We start from the raw sequence: 24,362 nt of genomic DNA on the forward strand, positions 1-24,362 counted from the left end.
ATGACCAGGATCCTCTAAACTCAGAGAAAATGCATCTAGCACAGACAGATCCGAGCTCAGTACTAGTTTCCAGGTCTGCTCATCCTTCTGCATTTCTAGTGTTTTCCACTCACTTTCATATTATTGCCCCTTTGGGGCACAGCCTCTACTACCTTTTTCAGTTGCTCCAGTGGCTGCTCCTAGCAAGACTCTTGCGTCTTTAGTTTTGTCTTCTGACAGCTCAGCGGCTCCTTTTTGTATTGGCCATTCTTCTCTAATCAATCAATTTATTTACATTGTATACATGAGTTTCTATGGTGCTGGATCTCTTCTAATTGTGTAAAATGCTGGGATACATCTCATTATACCTTCACTCTTGGGAGCGGCCTACGACAGCTCCAGCTTTAGCCCAGTTCTCTCTGCATACTTTCCCAGACAGCACAACCCAGCCCCAGCACTTTCCCTTCAGCTTCTCTCTATACCCTTTACGTGGTTTGGGCTAAGATCTTGTTCTTAAGAATACTTGATATTGGGGCTGGAGAGATGGCTCAGCAGTTAGCAACACTGGCTGCTCTGCCAAAGGTCCTGAATTTGATTGCCAGCAACCACATGGCGCTTACTACTCTGTAACTCCAGTCCCAGGGAATCTAATGCCTTCTTCTGAGTACTGCATGCATGTGGTGCTTACTTTAAAAATTCAAAGTACTTGATAATTGTTTTAAAAGTATATTAGTTTTCCTGTAAAGTGACCCCTGTGGCTATTCTGTTTGCTGTCTGACAGCACTGTGCACACCTAACCCTGGAAGGGCCACAGTGCCACTGCCTTTCAAGAGCAACACTATGGTCTTCCAGCTTTTCCAGTTTTATTGATTGTTGTATCTAAAATACTAGGGCTACTGCTGTCATTGTAGTCCACAGTAAGTGACAATTTTAGGTCCTTGAGCATGAACCAAGAAATGGCCCCCTAACAGAAAGTAACTGCCATGTCTACCTTCATCTTCACTGCTGTCGGACTGAGGGAGCCGGATTCTTCTCCTCTTTTTCTTCAGGGTTTCTGTTTCCTTGGCTTCCTCATCAGATAAGTCTGCTCGCTTCCCCCTGCTGATGTCCGAGAATAAATTAAGAACAAAACAGAACAAAAAAGATTCATATATTTAAGTATGCATGTGTTCCTATGCACTTCTTTTAGAGCTCACAGTCTGAATTCCAGAGGGTAGAAAACAAACAAGGGAAGACTGATCCCTTTTTCTTTTTTTAAGCCATCATTTTTTGTTATAATTTATCCAGATTATATCCCAACTATTATCCCCTCACCTGTATCTCCACCCCCCCCCCCTTTTGCCCTATTCGACTGATTCCCTTTTTGTTTTTGACACAGAGTTTTTGTTTCTTGGTTGGTTAGTTGGTTTTCTCAAGACAGGGTTTCTCTGGGTAGCTCTGGCTATCCTGGAACTTGCTATGTAGACCAAGCTGGCCCTGAACTCACAGGATCCTCCTGCCCTTGGCCCCCAAGTGGTGTAACACCATGCCCAGTGGAAAGATTGATTCTTTGGAGACATATACTGTCATATCCACAACTACATCATTTATACGGTGGCAAGAATAAAAGATTTCTCCAGCTCTCTGCAGGACAGTTTATCTAGAGTCCTCTGGATGCCTTCCCCCCAACCAACAATGTGAATCATTGTAAAGTGTATTGGCATTGTCTTTTTTTTTTTTAAAGATTTATTTATTTTTTATGTACACAGTGACCTGTCTGCATGTACACCTGCACACCAGAAGAGGACATCATGTCACATGATAGATGGTTGTCAGCCACCATATGATTGCTGGGAATTGAACTCAGGACCTCTGGAAGAACAGTCAGTGCTCTTAACCTCTGAGCCATCTCTCTAGCCCCCTTTTAGCCTTTTAACACACATCAGATAAGCAGCCAGACAATCATAATGCAAAGACCAGGAAAGAAATGCTGTTCCGAGGCAGCTCTGGCAGGCATGTGTCTGTAATTTCAGCAGGAGGACTGAGGCCAGCTAGGCCACACCGTGAAACGTTGCTTCAAGAGAAGAACATGCTCTGGCCAGCTGCACTATTATACAACACAATAACATTTAATGAACAACTAACACTGTGGGGCACCACAGTTAAGAGCTAAGTAGACATTCAGCAGGTAGGAAGGGAAGACAAGTATTCTGAAGTGAAGAACGTGAGCAAAGGCATAGCCAAGACTGTAAAGCCATTCCAACGATGTAATGAAAACCTAGGCTCTGTCTGGATGTTATTTAGCCTCTGTGTGCTTTCTCCATTACAACATTCATTTAATCAATAATAATTTAAGGGCCTACTGTGTGTAAAGACTCAAATACATGTAAACCATAGTCTTTTTGTTATTGAGTACCTATGTCTTATTCAATTTTGGACATCAACTTTCTTTTCTATTTTAGCTAGGAAAAAAAAAAAAAAACAAACCCCCAGAGTAAGCCAAAGGAAATAAACATATGGACAGAAAGCAAGGAGACAAAAAAAAAAAAAAGAATTAACAAAGCTTAAAGTTGTTACACTAAGGAGAAAAGATTAATAAGCTTTTTACAAAAGAGGAAAAACATGTACTTCCAAGTGGGAATTAGAGAATAAAGAAATCTGTAGTCATAACTGTACAGTCTACAAATACTCTAAAACCAAGGCTAGATTATGAACAACTTCAATAAGCTCAAGCACTTAGAGGAAATAAACTCCTTTAAAAGCACAACTCACTCAAAACCGATCCAAAGAGAACTAGGAAATTTGAATAACACTATTTAAATGAGCTCTCATACATAAAAATAAAAAAATCCTTCCTATAAAGAAAATCCAGGCTCAGATTCACGGATTTTATTATATATTTAGATTTTATTATATATTTAAATGTATTAGAAATATATCTACATAGGGCCAGAGAAGGCTCAGCAGATCAAGGTGCTTGGTGACAAACTTAAAGAACCAAGTTCTACTCCAGGGCCCCACTTAGTGGAAGTAGAAAACCAGCTCCCACAAGTATGTCTTCTGTGCATACACACCCACCCACCCACCCACCCAATAAATGTAAAAAATAAAATAAAATAAATTCCAAACTCCTTTGAAAAATGGGAAACTCCTCTTATCTTATGAAGTTAACATAATTTTGATACTAATACTGCCCAATTACCAGGAAAGAGAACAGCTGACCTATAGTCCTCAAAAATATAGGAACAAACCCCTCTCTTCAAGGCAGTATGAAATGATTTAGCAAAGTATAAAAACAACAAACAGGACCAGGGAGCTAATCCCAGGAATGCAAGGCTGGTTTACCATGTTCATGTTAATCAGGATAATCCATCATTTTAGCAGGAAAAGTATATGAGCCATCTCAGTAAAGGCAGGACAACTATGTTAAAATTTAAGGCCAATGAGCAAAAGCCTCTCAGCAAACTTGGAATAGAAAAGAACATACATATCCTGGGAAAGGACGCCTACTAAAATCTAAAAACCTACACTTACATTTGCTATTTAGTGGTGAGGAGCTGACTGCATGCCCGGTTGCAGCCTCCAGTGGTGATTGCTGTGATCAGGGCTAGGGACATTTTAATCCACATATATCATGTTCTCCCAGGAGGTACAACCTACTGGACAGAGCCTTACTCCTCTGAAATGTCACCATTTTGTTGCTCCAACTTTACCACAAAGGTTGGTTCTTTGTGGGCCTATCAGTGCTGACAGCGTCCTTTAGGACTTCTCTCAGCGGACTTTACCCTACCAGCTATGAGGTAGTGTCTCAAACTCCTGGGTCCGTTTTTAACAGCTTGTGTGCTTTTTATTTTCTTTTCTAATTACATTTTACCACTTGAAAAATAAACTCATTGATATAAAAAGAAAACAAAGAACTTTTTCTCTTAAACTGGACTGGAAACAGTAACTTCTTGCTGGGTAATTTGATGTGAAACACAGACACACAGGCATACTTACAGTGTCTACACATTTAAACTGAAGTCTGGGGGCAAAGGTGATCAATTTGCATCAATAGGTACAATGGTGGCCTTGCTCCTAAATGCCCCAAATCCACTGCCCCGTGTCCTGCCTCCCTAGCTGAGCTGTGGGGCTTCTCTCTTCATCTAGCTGTACAGTCATATCCCTAACACATTAAGTAGGATTTAGGACTGAGCTGAAACTGCCTGCTGCAGAAAACCCAAACACAAGACTCCCCCTCCTCCACGGGACAAAATTTTCCTACCATTTTTTTTCCTTCTGTTGCATCTTCACAGGCTCTGCCTTTCTGCTGGATTTCTTCAGAGCTGTGGGAGCTGCCAGCTTTGGTTCGGTGACAGACACTGAAGGCTGCTCCACTGTTTTCTCTTCTTTCACTGCTTGTTCTGAATCCAAACTGACTTTAAGTTTATCTACAAATAAAGTACAGCAGCCAATATATAACCCGCCATACAACATTAATCCATCACTCTGTGTCAGTCCCCTACGTGCCAGGTAACATGTTGGAAGCAAGGAATAGAAACAGTCCTTTGTCCTAACAGAGAGTATAGCTGGTTAAAAAACATGTATATCCTCGTTTCTGCTTCCCTCTCATCTCTCCTCGTATCACAGCTCTAAATGATAGCAAGCACAGGGCTTAAAAACACCAAAATCAGCTTTTGGGTTTTTATTTTAAAAGTTACATCTATGTGTTTATCCTGTGTGCTGGCCGTATGTATGCCGTGGCATATGTGTGAAGGTTAGAGGAGGATGCTCCCTCCTGCTTCCGTGCAGATCCCAGGGATTAAACTGGGGCTGTCAGGCTTGGCAGCCCCGAAGTTCAACTTTGTGAAGTATCATACAGGAAAAGAGAGCTGCAGGTAGTCATGGTGTTCAAGAGAGTACAGCTTAAAAATGGGGGACAGGTATGTTTGTAGCAACAGCTTTTGTATCTTACCTTAAAACAAACAAACAAACAAACAAACTAGCTGGGCACAGTGGCCCACGCCTGTAATCCCAACACTCAGGGAGGCAGAGGCAGGTGGATCTCTGTGAGTTTGAGGCCAGCTTGGTCCACAAAGTGAGTTCAGGACAGCCAAGGCTAACACAGAGAAACCCTGTCTTGAAAAACCAAAAATAAAATAAAATAAAATAAAATAAACACATTTATTTTTTTTTGCTTGTGTGGGTATTTTTATCTAAACATATGTCTGTGTGCCTGGAGAGCAGAAGAGGGCATTAGATCCTGAGTCTGCAGTTACAGGTAGTTGTGAGCCACCTCATGAGTGCTGGGAATTGAACCCAGATCTTTAGAAGAGCAGCCAAAGCTTTTTAACAATTGATCTATCTCTCTAAGCCCTGAATCCTACCTTTTAATACCTAGAGACTTGTGCTGGGCATGGTGGTGCACACCTTTAATCCTAGCACTCGGAAGGCAGAGGCAGGCGGATCGCTGTGAGTTCGAGGCCAGCCTGGTCTATACAAAGTGAGTCCAGGACAGCCAAGGCTACACATAGAGACCTTGTCTGGTGGGGGGGTGGGGTGAGAAAACAAACAAACAAACAAACAAAAAACCACCTAGAGACTCCAATCTCACTACCACCTTCAATAGTGAAACTGAATTCATTCAAATCCTGCTTCCCTCTGGGTAAGCGCAAAATTAATTTTTCTCTCTGAGAATTGGAATAATATTTACAAAACTATCAGGTGCAAACATTAAGTGAATCACTCAAGGTATCACTGAGAGAAAAGTAAGCATTGGATATGGGCTTCAGTCAGTTCAATTCGTGACCCGGGTCTCTACATTAAACTGAGACACACATACATGTAAGCTGCAGTGCAGGACAGGAAGGACCCAGCCAGCCAAAAAATACAGTAATGCACAATCTAGCCTCGTGCATACTCAGTGATAGCTTTTTATAGGCAAAGTCACAATATACAATTGGAAAGCTATATCCAGCAGGTGGTTCTTCAAAAAGCACTCTGGGTTACCTGTTCTGTAACTGTGGAAAACAACCTGTCTGAGTCTTGACTCATATGTACAGGTTAGGACAACAGTTTTTAAAAGCACATATACTCGTCGGTAAAGTAGACAATGGGTCAGAATGTGAAATGCAATCCATCATATTTTTGAGGGTTGGTGTGGGAAACCTAAATGGTGGGCTTCGCTCGCTCGGTGGTGGTATCATTGCTTCCATTTTCAATTCTGTTCTTATCAGTGATTTTTGAACTTTCCCACTAAAACATCCCAAACTGACTAGGAAAGTGAACATTTTGCAAGCGATAGAATTTCATTCTTTTTAAGGCTAAGTCAACACTCATTGTCTGCATCTATCTACAGGCAAAGGTTTTTTTTTTGGTCTATTTTCCATTTGGTTGCCAGTATGCAATAGTGACAAACACACAGTAAGTATTCAATCAACATTTTATATTTTGACATTTTAAAATTAATAGTAAATAGTCACATATTGTACATATTTTAAAATGACAAGTAAAAGATCCTTTACCTGGGACTAGAGTGGCTCAGGAGTTATGAGCGTGCTCTATCTACCTTTCCCAGACCCAGAGCAGGCAGCTCACAGTGGCCTATAACTCCAGCCTCAGGGGCTCCCACATTTTCTGGCTTCACGGTAAACTGCACTCATGTGAACACATCCCCACAGATATGCACATACAAATAATCAAAAAGTTTTAAATAATTAAAAGTCTTCACTGGATCTTAAGGTAACAAACAAACAGCAGCAGCAGCAGCAGCAGCATCAAAATTGTTAAGAAATGGTATCAGACTGAATACAGTGTCCCAGTACCAGCCCGGCAGGCCAATGACATAATGTGTGTTCACAGAAATAGGAACCTCCTATGCATTGTTCCGGTACCACCACCAAAGCATATTTCTGGACAGCTTTCAAGTACCACATTTTCTATACGTTCAAAACACAAAAACATTCTTTTCTGAGAGCCTCCACAGCAAATAAAACACCATTACCTCCAATCCCCCTCGAGTACCAATCTGACCATCATGGAAAAGCAGAATTCAGATTAATTTTGCTTGGATAAGCACACAACACAAGGCCACAGATCTCTGTAAAACTGATGCTCCAAGAAAGTGTGTGGTTCCCACATTCTTCTTGGTGTTCTGACACATATCCCAGGGGATGAGTACTTGATATGAGAAGTATAAAAATATGCAACTTCTGGCTCTTTCTATTAAGAAAGAATTCTTATTTAAATAAAAGAGATCTTTCCTTCTCAAAAAAATAAATGCACTTAAATGGCTCAGCTATCACTGCCTCTATTCACATTGACAGTTAATACAGTGCTGTAAGTAATCTTAAAAGCTAACAAGACAGGCAAAGTATATTTTTGTGGTCCCTGGAGAGACAGAGACCTGAGCAAACTGATGCCAGCATCCATGATATTAGGTACCCACTCTCTCATTTTAATTATCCATTTTCAAATGCTCCATGAAGTGATTATCTTATTTTCTCCTAAGGCAGGAAGTAAAAGCAGAAATAGTATAAACTACCACCCCCAACCCCCTCACCCCAGGAGCACTCAGTACACCCAGAAAGTCCCCTGAGTGGCTGGTTACTTTCACCAGTACAGTGGTCGGAACAATGTGAATCTGTTAGAACCCAGGGATGCCTGGATGGGCAAAAGCTGGACTACTGGCCTCCACCTTGGGCATATGTTACCATAGTAACATTCATCTGTGAGTTCAGAGAAATTAAGAACATGCTTACTCATAGCAGCTTTTCCAAAAAAGTTGCTCATCAAATTCCCTTTTCCTTGTGCTTTGCCCCCAGATGAAGATGCCTAAAAGCATAAAAAAGAAAACACACAAGTTTTAGTTTTGTCTAACATTTAGACTGCTCTTGAAGTACCATGGCCTCAAACAATCTCCAGCAAGACATCACACTAAGTGCCAGACATGATGGAACAAGACTGTGTAATTTCAGAACATGGGAGGTGGAACTTGGAGCACCAGGAGTTCAATGTCATCCTCAGCTACATAGCAAGATCAAAGCAAGCATGCGCGGTGAGGGACTGTCACAAAAACAGAGCATCACACCTTGAGAGTACCAACTCTATATATGGTGACAAAATGTGCAGGTGTTGGCTACAAGAACCTAGAACAGGAATCCAGACCGCAAGACAGCATCTGATGCTAATTCCCAAAACTTGCTTTCTGTTTTCACAAATTATTCATGAATACATATGAGCTTTTCTTGAGCACATTTAAAAGCTATTTGTCTTAAAAGAATTAAGTCAGAAGCGGTATGGTAAACAATGGGAAAGAGGGTCAAGTGTTTTTAATTATCAGAAGTGGATCTGAATTCTGGACCTACCACTTAATAGCAGTGTGACCTGCAGGCAAATTACATGTCTGGGCTCTAGTTTTATTACATACAAAATAAAAAACAGCAAGACTCAAGCAGAAATGATAAGAGGGTTTCCATAAGGATCAGACTGTCAGTTCACAGAAGGAATTCAACTCTGTCTGCTTGCCGCCTTCCCTCCTCTTTCCCAAAGCAGAAAGCTGAAAACAACGATGACAAGAAGAATTAGTAGCAACTATAGCTGTACTTTTCTAGGTTTTTAAAGCAGTATTTTTATATTTTTCTTTTATTTTCTTTTTGAGGTAGGGTCCCATCATGCACCCTCAACTTCCTGCATGCTGGGATTACAGGCATATACCACCACACCAAGAGATAGTGATTTTTCTTAATGCCCTTTAGTTAGTGCAATTACTGAACAATAAAAAATAAAGAATGAGGAATGAGGACAAGAAAGAAAGAAAGAAAGAAAGAAAGAAAGAAAGAAAGAAAGAAGAAAAGCATAAACAGAACAGAATGTTAAATATGCAAGGAAGGAAGAAACATAGCAAGCCCCAGCTAGATGTTCTCCGGCGTCACAGCACTAGCACAGAATTCCTCAGACTTGCAGTTTTTCAGTGATTTTTCATGTACATTATTTCAATGGCTGTCACAACAATCTTATTAGTGTACAAACCAAGTATCACCATTTTATAGAAAGAGAATTTAGATGCTGGAGAGATGGCTCAAAGGTTAAGAGCACTGTCTGTTCTTCCAAAGTTCCTGAGTTCAATTCCTAGCAATCACATAGTGGCTCACAACCATAAACAATGAGATCTGGTGCTATCTTCTGGCCTGCAGGCAGAATACTGAATAAATAAATCTTTTTAAAAAAGAAAAAGAGAATACAATCTTGGTGAGAAGTATTATGGGAGGAAAAAGGACTATCAGAGGAGACATTAAACATTAACTAAAATATGGTTCACACTGTATCAGGCATGGTGGCTCGTGCCTCTTCCCAACACTGGAAAAGCAGAGTGGGGAGAGGAGCCTGAGTTTGAGGCCAGCCTGGCCCTGACAGCAAGACCTCAAATAATCCTAAATGTTCAAACTAAGGTAGCAAACGCAGTACTGACTACAGGCCCCTGCATGAATAAACTAGAATGGAAGCTATGAAGCCTTCCTGGATCCCCATTCTGTTATACAAAAAAGGCCTATTGTACTTACATTTGTTACTTCTTTGGCCTCTGTTTTCGTTTCCTTGTTGGTGTCTTGGGTTTTAGTAGCAGCTTTAGAGACCAACATTCCCATAATTCCTTTGGGCTGCTGGGAAGCCTGTTTGGAGGCAGGTGGGCCATGGCCATTGGTGGTCAGCTCACTGGCTTGTACCTCACTTGCTGCCTGAAGATTTGATTGCTCAAATTTTCTGGAAGAGGAAGACTCTGCAGGCGCTCTGGGTACCGCAGCTGCACACTGTATGGCACTGAACCTAAAGACAAGTGGGTATGAGATTAATGTTGCCATCAACCTCACCGTCAAACTCTGTGCCTTCTATGTATCTTTTCACATTAATATAGAACTAGTGATTTTGTTTTGTTTTTGTTTTTCGAGACAAGGTTTCCCTGTGTAGCCTTGGCTGTTCTGGACTTAACTTTGTAGACCAGGCTGGCCTCGAACTCAAAGTGATTCGCCTGCCTCTGCCTCCCAAGTGCTGGGATTAAAGGTGTGCGCCACCACGCACAGCAAAACTATGGAATTTAAAAACTAGACTGGACCATAGAAATCTTTCATATAAAGCTCTTGTTTGGGTAAGGAACTAGGCAACGCTAGGCGGTGTGGAGGAGTGACTCTGGCCTGCGATGTGCTTACCTAGTTATGGAGCCAGAACTCAAGTGATCATTTTCTACCACGTCGTGCTGGACACACTTGTTTGTTTGTTTGTTTGTTTGGGCTCTTGTTCTTTTTTGGTTGGTTGGTTGGCTTTAGATAGGGTCGCTCTACACAGCCCTGGCTATCCTACAACTCACTATGTAGACCAGGGTAGCCTTGAACTCACAGAGATGTGCCAGCCTCTGCCTCTGGAATGCTGAAATTAAAGGTGTGCACCACCACCAGACATCTACACTTGCTTTTATTCACCTCTTACTCTTACTCTCCAGCAAACAGTAACAATCTCAGCGTCCTTGGGAAACCAGGAAGTCCTCTGACCAAGTTCGAGAAGCAGTAACTATCAACCGAGTCAGAGATGAAAGCTATGCATTATTAAGCAGTTTTCTGGGGCCTCTCCTAGCCAGGGTGCCGTGCTCTAAAGAGGGAGATAGGGATAGAGCGACTTGTTCCCGTAACTCATGCTGCTTTGCATCCAATTGCTCCTCATTTCTAAAAAACTTACTAAAAAAAAAAAAAAAAAAAAACAAACTTATACCAGGAGGCTCCATGCTGAGAGCTCGGTGGCGCTCAGCGAGCATCTGCGTGGAGTATTGCTGGGAACATTTATCTCTCACTCTCCGGTCAGTGCCAATGTGCCTGCTCCACATGGCTGTACTGCAACAGTCCACCACGTGAAAGAGAACCTACTCAGCCTTCTCAGGGGTTAGACAGAAAGCAGAGTTCCCCAGCTTTTCCTAATAAAGAAGATATTTTTACTTCCCAGTGTTTTGCTTATTGGGGGTAGGTGAAAGTTCCCTGGAGGCCCTCTTCAGTCTTTGTAGTACTGGCACTCAGTGTAAGACCTGGAACACAGCAAGGATCAGGAAGGGTGACTGGCTGAAAAGGGGGGGGGGGTGCCTTCTGGCTTCCCTTTCTTCTTCAGTGTATCACCTCAACTTAGCATAGAAAACGGGGAAGATACAGAAACTATGTGGAGATAGGCGCTAATCAAAACTAACTAGAATAACTGTAAATGGCCCTGACAGTATTTCAATTCAGAAATAAGTGCTGACTAAGCAGCTTCAGAGCAACACAAATCTTCCACGGAGTCGTAACGGTCCACTCAGAGCACCTTTGGCTGGAGAGAACAGATGGAAATCATTGACTTTTACCCACTGGTCTTCCTCACTGGCCTTGCAGTACTTCCAGGTACAATGGAAAAGGCAATGTTTGATTTCATTGTCAGCATCGAAAAACTGGCCTGAAGACAACTCTTTATTTGGTTTGCATTCCACACCTTAGGATCAGGACCAGCAACTGGCAACCAGGAAGAGACCAGGTGAGGCTGGAATCTCACCTTGCTTTCATAACATTTTCTAACACATAACAGCAGATCTCAGGAGGCTCCCAGTTCTTAGAAACAAGCACAAACTTCTTTAATGAAGATAACTCTCCCCTCTTTTCCTCTCTTTTCCTCTTCCTAATCTGGGACCCTCAGATAAGATGAGATGGTTAGGGTGGTGGTGGTGGTGGTGGTGGTGGTGGTGGTGGTGGTACACACCTCTAAGCTCTCTACTGTCAATTTGACGAGATCTAGCCTCCCCTGGGAGCCCCGCTTCTAGGCACGCCTGTGAGGGAATACTTTGACTTGGTTAAGTGAGGTGACACCATTCCCTGCAGTGACATCCTGGACTATATAAAAAGGAGAAGGAGAGCTGAACAAGATTCCAAAGCTCCATGCTTTTTGATTGGGGCTGGGCGTGTCCAACTGCTTCAACCTCCTGCAGCCTTGACTTCCCCAGTGCGATGGACTGTGCCACTCGACTGTAAACCAGAACAGATCCTTTCTTCTTTAAGTTGTTTTTGTCAGCAACAGGAAGATAAATCATGATTTGGGGTCTTATGTAGTACAGACTAGCCTCAAATTCCCACTAAGTGCAGATGACACTGAATTACTGATCTTCTTGCCTCTACCTCCCAAGTGCTGGGGTCAAAGGATGCACCACCATGCCTGGCTGATTCTCAAATTCCAAAGGACATGTTCAGTATTAGTTGAGTTCGTTACAGTGCATTATTAACTACAGGCAGACTTTGCTTTAAACTAGTGGTTCTCAACCTGTGGGTTGCAACCCCTTTGGGGATCAAATAAACCTTTCCCAGGGATCACATATCAAATCTCCTGCATATCAGATTTTCATTACAATTCATAACAGTAGCAAAGTTACAGATATGAGGTAGCAATGAAATAATTTTATGGCTGGGGGCCACCACAACCTGAGGAGCTGTGTTACAGTGTCTCAGCATGGGCAGGTCGGGACCACTGCTAACCTTCCGGGCAGCCTTTGCTCTTTGCTTGCTCACTTGCTGGACAAGAACAGAACTCGTTTCATCAGATATTGGGTATGATGAGTCATCTTACCATGCCACAAAATTTTAATACAGATTAATTTTTAAATAATAGTAAATGTTTTACATAAAATTAACAAAGTGTAGCCAGCATGGTGGCTCACATCTTTATTCCCAGCACTCAGGAAGCAGAGGCAAGAGGATCTTTGTGAGTTCAAGGCCAGCCTGGTCTACAAAGCGAGTCCAGGACAGCCAGGGCTGTTACCCAGAGAAATTCTTCAAAAAACAAAACAAAAATCAAAATTAGCAAAGTGCTATTTTTTTCTTGAAATCCTTCTCCAAAACAGGAGATTTGTAAATTATTCTCTCGCTACCTAATAAATACTCAAATGCTCATTATATTCAAAGTTTTAGAATAAAGCAACAAAAAAACCCAAAACAAAACCAACCCCCAAACCCCTACCCTAATACCCATTATTATTAATACAGTCAATATTAGTTTACTATGTACCAGGCACCATTTTGGAAAAGTTAAGTTAACTGACAGGAACCCTAATCAGATGGTATTTAAAGGAAAAACAGTTGTTGATTCTGTATCAACTTTTCCAAGGATCTGTGTCTATCTACCCTATCCCCTTTATTATCTTCAACCACTCCTCTGATCCTCAGTGATCCACCTGCTTCAGCACCAATCTTATGGTTATTTCTGTGGTTGCACTTTATTCTGCAGTGCTAAGGGCAGAACTCAGGGCCTTATGACAACCAAGGTCTACCAGTGAACCACATCCCCTTAAATAAACAAACAAACAAACAAATAAATAAATATTGTGTGTGTGTATGTGTGTATGTATGTACAGAAGGTCATCCCTAGATCCAATGGACATCTTCCATTTCTACCTGACTTGCTTCTCTTGCATCCACCAACCCTATTCCTTAAACTCTATCCTCAGCTTATGTAACTCCATATATTTTCATAATTTTCCACTTCACTGGATGCTGCTTCTTAGACCCCTCTTTTTCTGTCCATTCATTAAAATAAAAAGCTACTATTAAAGAGCACTTACTATGAACCAAACACAACTGTAAGAGCTCTGCATACCTTAATTTACTTAATCCTCTATAACACGTGAGGTTGGTGCCGTTGCAGGCTCTACCATAAGGAAGCTGAATCATGAAGAGGCTAAATAATTTGTAGAAAGTTATACAGCTGGTAAACACTGTAACCTTGAGTTTCATCTTCGGTCCTTCTTCCAATCTACACATTCTCTCTTCATAGCTGTAGCTGCTGCTCTGGTGCAAAACCGTTCTGTTTACCTTGAGATTTACCTATTGCAATGGATATCTTTACTTGAGATTTCTCATCAGTTCCACATGTCCAAAACCCAGCAGCTCTTCTCAGAGTAAAGTCTAAGTAAGCTCTATAGAAATACTCAAAAGAACCTGACTCCAGTCTTCTAATTATTTTCCACCTATGTTCCAGTCATAGACAATAATGATTATGCAATGTCATGTTTCTCTCTCAGCTCCATCTTTACTCTGACACTCCTTTATCTGGCAATTTCTACTGGGCCTTTGCATCTCAACCTAGACGCCTTAACTCTTTGGAAAGCCACCTGTCTTTCCCCTTCACTCCACCCATCCAGAAGCTGGTAATAAATGCCTGTCTCTAAAACCTTTTCATATCATTGTTCTAATAGCACTGCACTATAACTGCTACCTCCTGTAGGCACCAACCTCAGGAACAGGCCCTGGGCCACATTCTCAAAAGTGTGTAGCTCTTGCTCGGTATTCACCAGATGTATGCCACACAAAGTCAAGCTACCTTTTGATTTATTTATCTGATTTTATATGTAAGTGTTTTGCCAGCATGCGTGTCTGTGTGCCACATGCTCACCTAGGATCCAAGGAGGCCAGAAGTAGGTGTTAGATTCCCTGGAACTGGAGTTATTGATAGCTGTAAGCCACTATGTGGGTACTAGGAATTGAACTCCGTTCCTCTGCAGAAGTAATTAAGTACTCTAAACCTCTGAGACATCTCTCCAGCCCCCAAATTTAAATTATTATTAAATCAAGGTGGTAGATACTCAAGTATATTTTTAGAAAACTGACTTGAGCCCACAGTACACTCTCACAAAGGAGGGATTATCACAACTGATTTAAACATGAAGAAACCAAAGCTAGAGAGTATTAAGTAACTAGTCCAAAGCCACTGAGCTAGCAAGTAGCAAAACACAACCTAACCTATGATTATCAGTTTCTAAAATGCACACACATTATAGTCAGTCATTGTCCAGTACCCTGAAGAACACAAAAGATTTACAAGATCTGATCTTGGCTATGGTGCTTTGGGGCCAACTTACTTTTGGCTGGAAGGAATGGGAACATCAAATTTAGGAACAATTTTTTGAAGGGCAACATTTGACCTAGCTACTAAAGGATGGGTAAGATTTAGACAGGCAGGGACTGGGGCAAAGGGGTAGTGAGGGGCACAACAAACATCTCTGGTGGTGATGACAGGGTAAATATATGAGAGAGAGATTTATGGGAGTCCACTGGAGCTTTCAATCTGGGTTGTGGCTGCTATTTTTCACCTTATGATGTACTAATAAAACCAGGCATGTGTCTCACTGCAAGATAAATGGGGCTTTACTAGACTTGGCATTCACTCTTAAGAGGCAGCCACTGTGTAAACACCTTACAAAATCAATTCGTAAAGAAGCCCACAAGAACATTAAGGAGCTTACTTGCTGCAGTTCTGCAAATTGCTTTTAAGGATGTCATAGTCGGTATTGAACAGAGGCCCACTGTCCTTTAGCATAGCTTTCTGGATGCTGTACACATGGATGCTGGCAGTCACAGCTAACTTGGACTTCACTGCTACAAGTCAACAGGAAAAGCAGGCTGTTAATACACAACTTCATAGCTTGTGGGGACTTTAACAAGAAACTCTTCTGCACTAAAACCATTTGCAATCTAAGGTGATCCAAAAACTCTACCAGGCCAAACAGCTCCATGTAAAGTATAACATCAAGCCTCTGTCTACAATGGGGACATGATGGTGCTGAGTCATTGCTAAGCACAGCACCTGTGAGGGACACTCGGCAAACAGTAATTCATAATTAATGATGGTTAGGATGCTTTGTTTTCAGTCAGTTAGCAATAATTAAGTAACCCATACCTGAGAAGACTCAGCTCTACCAAGAAGATTTAGTTATATGTTACAATTTCAGTTTAGGGAAAGAGTAGAGTCCACAGAGCAAAATCAGAAGGAAGACAGCACAGGAGCCCACCGGGTTCCACAAGGGATAACACTGTGCCTAACCTGTTCCCTGTCCCCAGTGCCTAGCACAGAGCTTGGGACATGGCAGCACACATGGCCGTTTCTTAACATTTCCTATTTTGCCAGAGAAAGTTTTATGCAACCTTACATAGAAAAAAACAGGTATGTAATTTAAATACTTACTGATAGTAAGTCATAAATAATTTTATTTTAAAACAGCCCTTTGGCATACATATATAAAGACTGAAAACAAATTTAACTCAGTAATGAAACAAGTGTGTGTGTTTATTTTTATACAAAGTATTGAAATCATGGCTGAACATCTGACACTGGAGAATGCAGGACATATCAATGTTTTTTAGCTGATCGATATTTTGCTTTTATAACCATCAATGCTGACAACGCCACCACTTTGCAGAAATACATAGTAAAAAATAGAAGAAGTATATTTAGGCCATTTCAGATTGTTAGAAATCCTCTTCTAATCCACACTGGAATTCACTGATTTTTTTTTTTAAAAAATAAAGCTAGTAGCAACTCAAATAGCAATTTTTTGAATCAAATATTCTAACATAAATACAATCTCCAAACATACTAACTTGATAACTTACATGCTAAGAAACGATGGCAGAAAAATGTTAATTCTTTATTTTTCATAATTAAAGTGTTTTCTTTCTATTAGAGCCCAGAAGTTTGCATATACAGTAAAGACTACAACTGAGAACATCCAACACAGCTTATGTCGTCCAGAGCCTCAAGCCTAAGCCAAAGTGTTTCTGGCGTGCTCACTGGTGTCGCATGTCAGGATGGCATACAACACAAGGGCACTCACCGTGTGGTCAGAACTAAGGCTGCAGTGGGGTACAGGAAGCAAGGTGGGTGAGCACTGCCACAAAACCATCAAGACTCATCACGTCTGATTTTAAATTAAGTCTTGGTTGTTATGAGAGTTTGGTAATCTTTTTGCGTGCTCTACATTCGGTTACTCAACTCCACATGGGGTCACAACCCACACTTTAAGGAGCCATGTCATCTGGAATTCATGACAATTTTTATGTCTTCCATGGGTCCTGAAATCTGTCATACATGTACTTTATACATGTAGCTGCTACGAATCTTCAAAGTGGGAAATTAGGCAGATGGAAGAAGATTTTAATGTCTCAGAAACCATTATAAAAGAAATATAAAACTCTTTAGTTAAATAGCCCAATACAATCTAGACAGACTGAACCCAATCAATGCCCTAAGATGAAAAGCAGAAAGGCTACTCAGCTGCTCAAAGGCTTACCTTCCAGTTTATCTTCTCTCACTACTGCGACCTTGTGGCACTGCAAAGAACAACACTCCATCAGTGCTGAGGTTACAGAAGTTCAGCTTCCTAGACAATAACTCAGTTGTGCTTAGCTATGAAATAAGAAAAACACTGCGTACCCTGCAGGAAAGAGCAGTCTGAATTATTTTTAATTTTCATATTTTACAGGTTCTTGAAAAGAGAAATTAAGGAAAATGAGAAGCCAGCCTCAATACTTTCATGAAACAAACTGTATCTCAAAACAATATAAGAACAATTTTTAGCAAATGATTTAATGATAATTACTATATAATCAATGAATAAATGAAAGTTAGAGCTGTCTATTCTGCTATACTCATAGATTGGTGCCTAGCCAAATTATCACCGGAGAGGCTTCATCCAGCAACTGATGGAAACGGACTGAGATCCGCAGCCAAACATTAGGCGGAGCTTGGGAAATCCTATTAGGAGGACCGAAAGGATTGCAGGAACCAGAGTGGTCAAGGACACCACAAGAAAGCCCTAAGACTCAACAAACCTAGACTCACAGAGGCTTGCTGAGACTGAGCTGACAATCAGGATCCCGCATGGGTCTAGCCCAGGCCCTCTATACAATGTTATAGTTGTGTAGTTTGGCGTTTTTGTGGGACTCCTGGGAGAGGGAGCAGGGGCTGTTTCTGACACTTTTGCCTGCTTCTGGGACCCTTTTCCTCCTACTGCATTGCCTTGCTCAGTCTTAATAAAAGGGGAGGTGCCTAATTTTATTGCAACTTGGTATGCCATGTTTGGTTGATATCCCTGGGAGGCCTGCCTGTCCTTTTCTGAAGGGCAACAGAGGAGTGGTGGATGCAGAGGGAGGAGAGTAGGGGGCAGAGGGAGGGGAAATTACGGTTGGGATGTAATATATGAAAGAATAAATTAATAAAAAGTTAGATTTGCTTCACACCATATGCTGACATAAATTCCAGGTGGATTAGACTTAAATGTTAATAAAAACATCTATCTATGCAATAGAAGAAAATCTGTGAATTGTCCATAACTTAAAACTATCCTAAGATTAATTCAGTATCCAGGAATAACTGAAACACTCTTAAAAGAAAGCATTTTAAATGAAAACAAAAAATTTCAAGCAAAGTACAAAGACAAATGATGAGAATAAACAACTAACACTTGTATCACAAAGAATGCTATAGCATCAAAACATAAAGACAAAGATGAATTGAGGAAAATTAAGAGCTTTTAGAGAAACACAGGAAGTGTGAGCAAACAGTTCCCAGCCAAAAGAAGCAATGGTCCTGACTCGTGATTACAGGCGCTGTATGGGGCCGAGAACTTCATTGACCGTTGGTGAGAATGAGAGCAGAAGTGTCTGCTAAGCCCCACGTACCCCTGGCCCAGCAATGCTGCCCGGGAATGTAGCCCTAGAACACAGAAGCCATACACACGAAGGGCTCACTGTGGCCCATCTGAAACAGCCAAGAGGATCAATAAGAACTGATGAATCAACCAACATATCAATGCAGCCCCTCTGTGGCTACAGGGGCAGGTGGATCGCTGTGAGTTCGAGGCCAGCCTGGTCTACAAAGCAAGTCCAGGACACCCAAGGCTACACAGAGAGACCCTGTCTCGAAAAAAAACAAACAAAAATGCAAGAACATTTATCTAAGAAAAGGGTAATATAAGTAAATACAGTTGTTTCTATTAAAAGCATATCTAAGAACTACAATGAAAACAGAAGGGAAAAGCCAACCAATCCAATAATCACCTACATGGAACAGGGGGAACTAACAAATTAAAAGCAAAAGGGAAAAAAACCGAGTTTAAATAGATCATGAATTTAAACTGCCACAATGACAGATTAGGTGATTTATACAGGGGGAAAAAAAAAAGGAAACAAAGCCAGGTAGTGGTGGTACACACCTTTAATCTGAGCTCTTGGGAGGCAAAGGCAAGTGGATCTCTATGAGTTTGAGTCCAGCCTAGTCTATAAAGTGAGTCCAGAACAGCCAGGGCTTGTTATATAGAGAAAACCCATGCCAGAAAAACAAAACAAACAAAAAACATTCTTGAACAATTTTCAGTAATTGTTAGTAAAATACTCGTTTTTCTACTCTAAATCTCTTATTTGGCGAAGCAACATGTACTTATATCAATGTTAGGAACCACCAAAATTCATAATATAGAAGAGCAATATTAAAAAAAAAAGTCAAGCAAGCTTTTTGTTTGTTTGTTTGGTTGGTTGGTTGGTTTTTAGGAGACAGAAACTTACACTATGCTCAGTCTGGCCTCAAACTCAGTAATCCTCCTGTCTCAGTTTCTCAAATGTTGTCGATTACAGGTATGAGCAACTATGCTTGGCATCAAAGTAAATTTTTGTTTGTTTTAGTGTTTAGTGCTGAAGGTCAACCCTGAACCCTGCACATGCTAGGGGAGCACCTGTCCTAAAATGACAACAACAACAACGACTCTTCATAGAAAGATTCCAGCTTAAAACTTGACAATTTTATAACCTCTGGTAAATTAATAATAAATTAGGTGATGACTTTAACACAAGAACCCAGTAATCAATGGTTCTCAATCTGTGTGTCGTGATCTCTTTGAGGGCTGCATATCAGATTTGTGATCCATAACAGTAGCAAAATTAGTTATGAAGTAGAAACAAAATAATTTTATGGTTGGGGGGGGTCATCACAGCACGAGGTATTAAAGGGCCACAGCGTTAGCAAGTTGAGAACCACTGCTGACTAAACACTTGAGCTGCAAACAGCGTGCCAACAAGGAAAGAAAATGCTGGCTGGAGAGTACAGGGATCTGATCCCAAAGCGTTGTCTCTCCTCATATGTAACCAAATCCACTTAAAAGCTTTTAAATTTCATATGCTTGGGACTCTTGTTAAAAAAAAAAAAAAACAAAACAAAAACAAACCCCTGCTGGGCGTGGTGGCGCACGCCTTTAATCCCAGCACTCGGGAGGCAGAGGCAGGCGGATCACTGTGAGTTCGAGGCCAGCCTGGTCTACAAAGAGAATAGAGGACAGCTAAGGATACACAGAGAAATCCTGTCTCGAAAAACCAACAAAACAAAACAAAACAAATCCCGTCAGTGTTATGGCAAATAAAGTTGAGACTGTGAACTTAGAATTTTAAGGGAAAGTCAAAAGGGAAGAAAAAAAGATTTTAGTGGATCTTTAAGTCCTGGATCCTGGGACTGACGATGTGAAACAGAAGTACGTTCAGATAGGCTAAGGAAAGTGAGGACAGAGAAGGCACGCCATGCACTGAACAGGAAGCCAAGGCTCAAGGACAGTAAGGACAGAGAAGGTACGCCATGCACCGGACAGGAAGCCAGTGTGTGAAAACTATGAATGTTCCCAGGATTCAGTCTGGAGCAAGAGGTACAAGACAACAGAGCTTCTGGTGTTCCACAAGGCCTGCGAAGGAAGACCAGTGGTGCCTGTGCCTGCCCTGAGAAGGACATGGAGGTCAACAGGAGACCAACAGACCCAAGACTGCTTTGTGGTTAAGATGAAAAAGCAACAGTACCCTATGTTGGTGGACTAGATGCAGAAGGGACTAGAACAGAAAAAGATACAGGAAGCTAAGCATTCTCCCAGCCCATGCCTCTGGACTGCAAAGCCTTCATTTGCCCACCCCCACCAGTGGGCACCTCTAAGTGACCGATTAAATAAAAAGCAAAGTTGGCTCTTTTTTTTTCTCTTTTTTAAGAAGAAAATATTTATTTATTTATTATTTGTATAGTATTCTGCTTGCATGTGTGCCTGCACACCAGAAGAGGGCAGCAGATCTCATTATGGATGGTTGTGAGCCACCACGTGGTTGCTAGGAATTGAACTCAGGACCCGTGGAAGAGCAGACAGTGCTCTTAACCTCTGAGCCATCTCTCCAGGCCCCTTTTCTCCTTTCTTAAGACTTGAATTTGTGGCTTAAAATTTGAGCAGGATGAAAATTAAGTACCAGTGTCCTCAATCCATATTCAAGAGAAAAAAAAGAGGTTCAAGGAAAAGCCTCTGTCTCTAATGCCTCGTTCCCTAGGTAACTAACAATGATAGTCTCTTCATCACAGCCAAGGCATCGCCTAAACCTTCCTGAGTGTCAAATTTAGTTTAGAGCTTCCAATTGCTCACTCTTTTCAAGAGGTGCTTTAAAACTTCCATGCCATTGCACTGTGCTTCTTCCTGCTGTTATGTCGAATCTTGTCTGCATCTCACGCGCACACAGGCTCACTACGAGAGAACTTACAGAGTGTCCGTTCTGTACAAGACTGCCAGACACCAGGTAGGTAACATGCAGCTGAGCTCCCGAGTTCTCCTTCCGCTTCCTTTCAACATATTCGTACAGCATCCTGTTCCAAGCGAGACAGAGGGACTCGTTAGTGTGCGCCTTCACGGCGTCGCCTTCACGGCGTCAGCTCCTGACGCCATCGCCTTCACGGCGTCAGCTCCTGGCTTGGAAGTCATATAGATAAGGCCTGGCAGTTTTCTAAATAGCACATTTTCTTAACTTACTGAACAGATATTTGAAAAAACAACAACAAATGAACTTTAGATGGAGCATGAGACTAGAGCCAACTTGTTTGGGTTGGCTCAGTGACCCAGGAAGTAACTGAAATAAATCTAGACATATGGAATCCAGAATAAAGTTTTCTAGGCTTCATATCCTAAGGCATAAAGCAGAACTGCCATTTCTACATGAACAATTCTAATAACCCAAATTCATACACTGTCTACAAGCCTCTATTCTCAAAGTAGCCACTGCCTTATATATGTGCTTTGGGGGGATGGAGAAGACTTGGGTTTTTAGTAGTTCTAGGTGGTCACTATGTTAAACATTCCAAGCTATCATGTGCATCATGCAAACACACACACACTTCTGATGCGACTGAATTACTTAGAATCAGATGTCTCATGACAGGGTTATAGCAGGTGTTACACCACCCACATCCACAGTGTTCATTAGCCTGACACAGCCACAACTAAATGCAGAGAAGTCGCTTGCAGTAACGTCCTTACTCACTTTTATCGCAATCACCCAAAATACTATGTTGACTCCCCTCAATAATCTAGAGTTTGACAACAATAAAAATATGCCCATCATTTGTCTTTATTTCAAGAAATATTTAGAAGTTTCAACATGTCACACTTCAGTTGAGAATAGCCAGAAAGTCAGAAATTCTGAGAGCTAGCTGTGGTGGTACATGCCTTTAACACTAGAGGGAGAGACAGGGGGATCTCTATGAGTTCAAGGCTAGCCTGGACTAGGCAGCGAGCTCCAGGTCACCCAGAACTACATAGTAAGATGCTGTCGCTTAATTAATTAAAATGCCAAAGAAAACCTCAACCTCCCTGTTGATCAATTACTCTCTTCTCCAGATGCCCCCTCGTAGCTTCCATGATACCCTGGCCTGAGTCTCCTGCTACCCTAGTTGTTTCCTGCGGTTCCGGTGCCTTCCTTTCCTTGGCTGCTGGTGTTGTTTTTAGCCATCTTCTTGCTCTATTTTAGTATGACCACCTACCCGAGTCTGCCTGAGTCTGAGGAGTTTCCTGGGACATGGAATATGTTCAGTCACCTTAGCCAGAAATCTGGGAGTTTTCACCCTTTACCTCTCCTCATGCAATGAGTTGCTAAGTCTCATTAGCCCTCTCTCGCAACTATTTCTTAACTCTACGCCCTCCAAACCTCTCTGCTAGACTATCTCAATTCCCAGTGTCAACTGTACCCTCTTCTCACCGTCATTATCTGTGAGGTTGTCACAGTGAAGTTTTAAAATGCAAGTCAGGAAAAAAAAGCCAACAGATTAAAAACAAAGCGAAAACTTTACTGAGTGGCCACTTGTGTACTAAAGAGAATCAAAGGAGTCAAAGCTCTTGCCATTTGGACCAGCCCTCTCTTTCCTAGAGTGTAAGCTTGATATTGGGAGGAGCTTGGACAGCGATCCACCTGCCTGCCTTTAACCCGAGGCGGCAGAGGCAGAGGCAGGCAGGTCTCTTGAGTCTGCGGCCAGTCTGGCTTACATAGGGAACTGCAGGCACGCACAGGTCTCATCTACCTAAGTCCTCGTGGAGACAAGCGCTCAGGAACTACCTCCTACCCCAAGTCTTCTCTAACACACGAAGCCCAGCAGAACACCTCCGTCTCCAGAGTGTTAATATAGCTGATCCCACATCAAGTACCACGACACCTACCACACCGCACACTACCACTTAGTTTATATGGCTGCCTTTCCCACAGACCATCAGTTACTTCAGTACAAAGTGCGGCCCATTTGCCAGTTTTGTGGGTTCTTGTTCTCTCCTGTCTCCCTCACTGTAGTGATTACGTTAGAAGGGGATAAGCTGGGCGTGGTGGCGCACGCCTTTAATCCCACCACTCGGGAGGCAGAGGCAGGCGGATTGCTGTGAGTTCAAGGCCAGCCTGGTCTACAAAATGACTCCAGGACAATCAAGGCTACACAGAGAAACCCTGTGTCAAAAAAAAAAAAAAAAAAAAAAAAAAAGGCAGATGGGGTGGTGGACTCCTGACTATTTACGCTAATTAGGACCATGCTAACAGAAGGCCAAATAGGCAAGTGCCATGTCCACAACGCTCTGCGGCATGGCAGCCAAGTGCAGGCCTCTCCACAGCTCTTGATCGTGCCTATGCCAGCAGGCATTGTCTTCTAGACAGATTTCCTCAAATAAATCCCAGTTTGCCTCTTATTACTAAGTTTCTTCTCTCACTTGTTATTGTTGTTTTCTTTTTAATCTATTTCCTTTTACTGAATTCATGACAAGCCTTTAACAAAGGAGCTTACACAGACTTTAACATGTTTGTCTCACTTAATAAAGTCAAGTACTCTTATTTCTGAGAACAAGATAAGTGAAATATCCTTTGAAAATAGTGAGAAAAAAACAAGGCATCCTACAGAATATATGCTAAATTACAACCTCCCCTTTGAGACCATTAAGTTTTCTTATCAGTTCTAATCATAATTTACCCCAGGACTACACCAATTTTAGCCCTCCATAATATTTTCACAATCTGAAATTATCGTGTTTAAATCAATAAGGAAGGAGCATGTCTGTCAGAGACAAAGAGTAAAATAACACTTTAAGAAAGAACTGGCTGGCCAGTGCTGGTGCACTCTTTAATCCCAGCAATTGAGAGGCAGAGGCAGGAGGATCACTGTGATTTCGAGGCCAGTCTAGTCTACCTGAGTGAGTTCCAGGACAGGCAGGGCTATACAAAGAACCCTGTCTTGGAAAAACAAAACAAAAAAAGTGTTGTTTTCAGTTCTTAGTTTCTCTCTCT

The 24,362-nt window shown here is 41.8% G+C and overlaps 1 protein-coding gene across 1 annotated transcript in view; it reads right to left on the bottom strand.

The window, feature by feature from the left end:
- Positions 1-24,362, bottom strand: part of Pold3 (DNA polymerase delta 3, accessory subunit) — a 39,664-nt gene that overhangs the window by 11,324 nt on the left and 3,978 nt on the right. Inside the window, exons 3-9 of the mRNA XM_051149010.1 lie at positions 21,315-21,417; positions 17,054-17,093; positions 15,230-15,362; positions 9,498-9,759; positions 7,698-7,770; positions 4,223-4,388; positions 971-1,080 (exon numbers count right to left, since the gene is read on the bottom strand). Of these exons, the coding sequence (XP_051004967.1) occupies positions 971-1,080; positions 4,223-4,388; positions 7,698-7,770; positions 9,498-9,759; positions 15,230-15,362; positions 17,054-17,093; positions 21,315-21,417 (887 nt within the window). The remainder of the gene's footprint in view (positions 1-970; positions 1,081-4,222; positions 4,389-7,697; positions 7,771-9,497; positions 9,760-15,229; positions 15,363-17,053; positions 17,094-21,314; positions 21,418-24,362) is intronic.

Source organism: Acomys russatus, chromosome 7 (genome assembly GCF_903995435.1).
Source record: "Acomys russatus chromosome 7, mAcoRus1.1, whole genome shotgun sequence".
Lineage (NCBI taxonomy): Eukaryota > Metazoa > Chordata > Mammalia > Rodentia > Muridae > Acomys > Acomys russatus.